Below are 4,648 nucleotides of genomic sequence, written 5' to 3' on the forward strand. Positions count from 1 at the left end.
GAGCTGGGGGCAGGGCCCAGGGGCAGGGACACGGGGTGAGCTGGGGGGCAGGGCCCAGGGGGTGATGTGCCCGGGCCGTTGTTAATTGACCCATCTGTTGGCAGTGTGTAACTGTAACCAGCACTCGCGCCGGTGCCACTTCGACATGGCCGTGTACCTGGCCACGGGCAACACCAGCGGGGGCGTCTGTGACGACTGTCAGCACAACACCATGGGCCGCAGCTGCCAGCTCTGCAAACCCTTCTACTACCACAGCCCACGGGCCGACATCCGGGCCAGCACCGCCTGCGTCCGTGAGTGCCCGGCGCCCCGGCGGACGGGCCTGGGCAGCCTCCAGCGGGGGGGGGGGCACCCCCGGGGTTCTCGGGGCTTTGCGCCCCTTCCTCTGAAGCTAGAGCTGGCACCAGCCGGGTGCCCACAGCGCAGAGGGGGCATCCTCTCTCTCAGGGTCACCGGCCCATGCCCGGCCCTTGGTCTCTAGGGGCTCACCAGGCCCCCACTAGTCATGTGCTGTCCCCGGGTCTGCTCCCAGCCCAGACGGGCCCCCTGACGCATGCCTGTGCCCCCCCGGGCACGTGGGCAGGCCAGGGCACTGCACGGCTCCTGGGCTCCCCAGGGCCCAGAGGTCGGAGCGGGCTGGGTCACCTCTGTGTGTAGTGAGGCTGAGGCTGGCCGCTCCCTGCCTCCGAGACCGAGCTGCAGCCCCTGCCGCCCCCGGGAGCTCTGCCCAGCCAGGCCCCTGCGCGGAGCATCCCCCTGTGCCGCGCAGCCGGTGCTGGGCTCCAGTCCTGGCTCTGCAGAGAGCAGCGAAGGGGCAGCCGGAGCCCAGCCTGGCCAGCCCATCTCGGCCTCCTTCTTCGGCTGTCCCGTGTCTCAGTGCCAGGGGCTGCCCTGGGTCGCAGAGCCCTGTTCTCCACGCTCGCCTGGCACCGCCCCCTCATTCTCCGTCTGCAGCCTCACGGGTGAAGTGTGGGGTCCTTGGGGTTCCCATTGTCGGTTGGGTCCCCCTAGCCCTCGCTGCCCCGTGCGGCTCCCCAGACAGCTGCGTGGCCCACACCTCATGTGGCGCTCAGTGCGGCAGGGCGACGCCTGGGGAAACTGAGGCACATATCGCCCATGTTGGTCACGGCCCCGGGATGCGGCCAGGGAGCGCGTGAGCCCTTTGGCTACAGTGCTGTGCGGGGGGCTCACGCCGAGCCGCAGCCCCTCTGCGGGCAGCCCCCACGCTGCACTCCCTGGCCTGGGCGTGTGCCCGGGGGTTTGGCTGTGCTGAGGCACTTGGCTGCCCTCCCCATCCCACCGACTGTAGCTCCCCTGTTCCTGCCCCGCCCTGCCCGGCATGGCCGATCCTGGCTGCCCTGGCAGTGCCACCTGCTTCGGTCACTGGCGTCCGGACAGGGCACAGAGCTGGCTCCTGGCATGCGACTCCCGCTCTCTTCCCTTCTGCTGGCAGCCTGTGACTGTGACCCGGTGGGCTCCCTGGATGGCGGGGTGTGCGACAGCCACACGGACGTGGCGCTGGGCATGATCGCCGGGCAGTGCCGCTGCAAGGAACACGTCCAGGGCGTGCGCTGCGACAGCTGCAAGGAGGCCTTCTACGGGCTGAGCCACACCGACCCGCAGGGCTGCCAGCGTGAGTGTGGGCACGGCCTTGGCACCGCTCTGAGTGAAGCCAGGCAGGACTCGGGGCAGCGTCTCCCCTCAGGGCCACACTCACCAGGGCCAGGAGCCTGCTCGGCTTCGGCGCTTCCTGGGTCCGACCTCGGAGCGTTCAGCCCCCTGGTCACCCCGTTCGCTCCCTGCAGCAAGTCCCCCTGGGGAGCCTCAGTTGCCCCCAAAGGGCCCTGCCCCCCACTCTGCAGCCAGCGTGTGACACAGGCACAGGGAGCAGGCAGCTGCAGCAAAGTCCAGCTTGGGGGGACCCAGGGCCTGCTTCCCCCTGGACTCCCCACGAGTCCCAAACAGGAGACCGGGGCGCTGGAGCAATGTGTACGGCGGGAGGGGGGGACGAGGGGCAGGGGGACGACTGAGCCATGGAACCAAACTACCAACCCTGGATATGATGGAAACCCCGTCACGCCAGCAGATGCGGCAGCCCCCCCAGCCCCCTAGTTCCAGCCCCTATGCAGGGGACGTGGCTCCTCGGGGCAGCCGCTGGTGGGCAGGGCCCCATGTGCTGCGTGGGACCACCCCTCGGGCACCGGGCAGGATCCGGCTCGGCATCCCCAGAGCTGGGTGTGCCAGGCCTCGCACGAGGGTGGGGTTGGGATATTCATGGGGGCTGTGGGTCAGCTGCTGTGTCTGTGCCCAGCCTGCAGGTGTGACCCTCGGGGCATCATCGCGGGCAGCCCCCCCTGTGACCACATCAGTGGAGACTGCTACTGCAAGCGCTTTGTCAGCGGCCGGTACTGCAACCAGTGCCTGGTGAGTGCCCCGTGCCCTGCCCCTCCCCGGCCCCCAGCGTGACCCATGCGTTGTCTGACCCGACTCTCCCCACAGCCCGAGTTCTGGGGCCTGAGCAACGACATGGCTGGCTGCCGGCCCTGTGCCTGCGACTTCGGGGGCACCTACAGCAACAGGTAGGCAGGTGCCACGCTGGGGGAGGGGCACGGGAACGGTACCATGGCCGGGGGAGGGGAAGGGGGAGGTACCACGGCTGGGGTGGGGGAAGGGGGCGGTACCACGGCGGGGTGGTGGTGGAAGGGGCAGTACCATGGCTGGGGGGGAAGGGGGCGGTACCACAGCTGGGGGGAAGGGGGCGGTACCATGGCCGGGGGAGGGGGCAAGGGGGCGGTGCCATGGCTGGGGTTGGGAAGGGGGCGGTACCACAGCTGGGGGGAAGGAGGCGGTACCACGGCCGGGGGCGGGGGGGCCCACTGGCAGTGCCATGACTGGGGGGAGGGGCATGGGGCAGGGGTGCCGGGTGTCAGGCACTCCCAGGCCCCGGGCTCTCTCAGCCCCGTACGGCCCCTGGGAGGACCCCCCTCAGCGCGACCCCCCTTGTCGGGGGTTAAGTCGTAGGCCCCTCCGCCTCCTGGAACCGCACCTCTGAGCCTCCAGCAGCCTGGCTTTGCCCTGGACCCCCAGCCCCTCCCCGATCTCTAGCTGCAGCGACCCCCAGCCGGCGGGTGACAGACGGGCGAGTCGGCGGGGCCGCGGCGTAGAACTGCCGGATGGCTTGCAATAGTCACCGGGAGACCGATGCCGATTCGGGAGACTCCAGGCCAACCCTGGAGAGTTGGCAACCCTCCCTCACGCCCCTTGCCCCTCCTCCTTCCTTTCTGTTCCCGGGCTGCACCAACCCCCCAGGCTGATCCTGGCAGAGGAGGGGGCCCGGCCATCAGCTGCCAGGCTACGAGTGTCGCAGCCACACCTGGCCTCTAGGGGTCACTGCAAAGATCACCCCCCCTTGTCCCACCACCCAGATACCTGAGTAACACACAGGGGAAACTGAGGCACGCACAGTGTTCGGAGGAGACAGTAAGAACATGCCCAGTTCATCACCCCGGGGGTGGGACACAAGCTGTGGGGAGCTGGTGGTGGAACCAGGGCGCTCAGGGCTGGTCGGTAACAGGCTGGCCCCTCCCCACGACCCCTGCCCTGGACAGACACACGGACAGGGTAGAGCAGGCTTCCTTAGCCCAGGACGGACAGGGCTTGTGCCGCCCCCAGGTGCTCCATGGAGGACGGGCAGTGCCCCTGCCGGCCCCACCTCATCGGGCGCCAATGTGACCAGGTGCAACCCGGCTACTTCTGTGCACCCCTGGACTACTACAGCTACGAGGCGGAGCATGCCACAGGCCACGCACCCACCCACCCCAAGCTGCCGGTGAGTGCGGGCACCAGACGCTGGGCTGCCGCAGGTCCCGGGGCTGGGGGGGAGCAGGGGGCAGGGTCCCGGGGCCGAGGGGGGCAGTGTGCAGGGTCCCGGGGCCAAGGGAGGCACCACGTGGGAGCCCAGGGGGGGCAGCGTGCAGGGTCCCGGGGCTGAGGGGGGGCAGGGCGTGGGAGTCCCAGGGGGGCAGGGGGCAGGGTCCCGGGGCGGCAGCGTGCAGGGGCCCGGGGCCGAGGGGGGGCAGTACATGGGGGCCCGGGAGGGGCAGCGTGCAGGGTCCCGGGGCCACAGGGCTCAGGACCCCTCCCGAGTGCAGTTCCGTGGCTCTGGGGCACAGTCTCTGGTGCCAGGCTGGGGTCTGGGCCGGGGGTTGTGCCCCTCACTGAGCAACAGGACCCAGCACCAGCTACACTGCGCAGCCGGGCGTCAGCGTCCCTCTGGCCAGCCAGAGCCTGCCACAGTCAGGGGGTCTCCTCGGACTAACCCCAGGCCCCCTCGGCAACCTCCTGCCCCCTCATCAGTCCCCCCGGCGACTCCCCACCCCCAGAGGTCCCCCGGCGACTCCCCATCCCCCAGAGGTCCCCCGGCAGTCTGCCAGTCTGACCCTGGCCCGTTGCAGGGAGCGCTGCGCCCCGAGGCCCCCCCGGACTGCCTGGAGCATTCCAGCGGGCTCCCCAACGGGCGGAAGGGGCGTCTGCGGCGCCAGCGCAGCGCCATGCGGCTCCTGCAGCATCAAGCCCTGCCCCGGCGCAGCCGGCAGCCCCAGCACAAGGTGAGGGGCGGGGGGAGGGGGGTCTGGAGGAGCAAGGGGGG

General features: G+C 70.6%; 1 protein-coding gene across 1 annotated transcript in view; it reads left to right on the plus strand.

Moving 5' to 3' along the window:
• Positions 1 to 104: 104 nt before the first annotated feature.
• LOC112113344 (laminin subunit beta-1-like) overlaps positions 105 to 4,648 on the plus strand; it is a gene marked incomplete at both ends in the record, with an annotated part of 20,534 nt that continues 15,990 nt past the window's right edge. Inside the window, 6 exons of the mRNA XM_026647285.2 lie at positions 105 to 293; positions 1,454 to 1,633; positions 2,312 to 2,424; positions 2,500 to 2,579; positions 3,673 to 3,829; positions 4,455 to 4,614. Of these exons, the coding sequence (XP_026503070.2) occupies positions 105 to 293; positions 1,454 to 1,633; positions 2,312 to 2,424; positions 2,500 to 2,579; positions 3,673 to 3,829; positions 4,455 to 4,614 (879 nt within the window). The remainder of the gene's footprint in view (positions 294 to 1,453; positions 1,634 to 2,311; positions 2,425 to 2,499; positions 2,580 to 3,672; positions 3,830 to 4,454; positions 4,615 to 4,648) is intronic.

Source organism: Terrapene carolina, unplaced genomic scaffold, assembly GCF_002925995.2.
Source record: "Terrapene carolina triunguis isolate 2854851 unplaced genomic scaffold, T_m_triunguis-2.0 Scaffold51732, whole genome shotgun sequence".
Classification (NCBI taxonomy): Eukaryota; Metazoa; Chordata; order Testudines; family Emydidae; genus Terrapene; species Terrapene triunguis.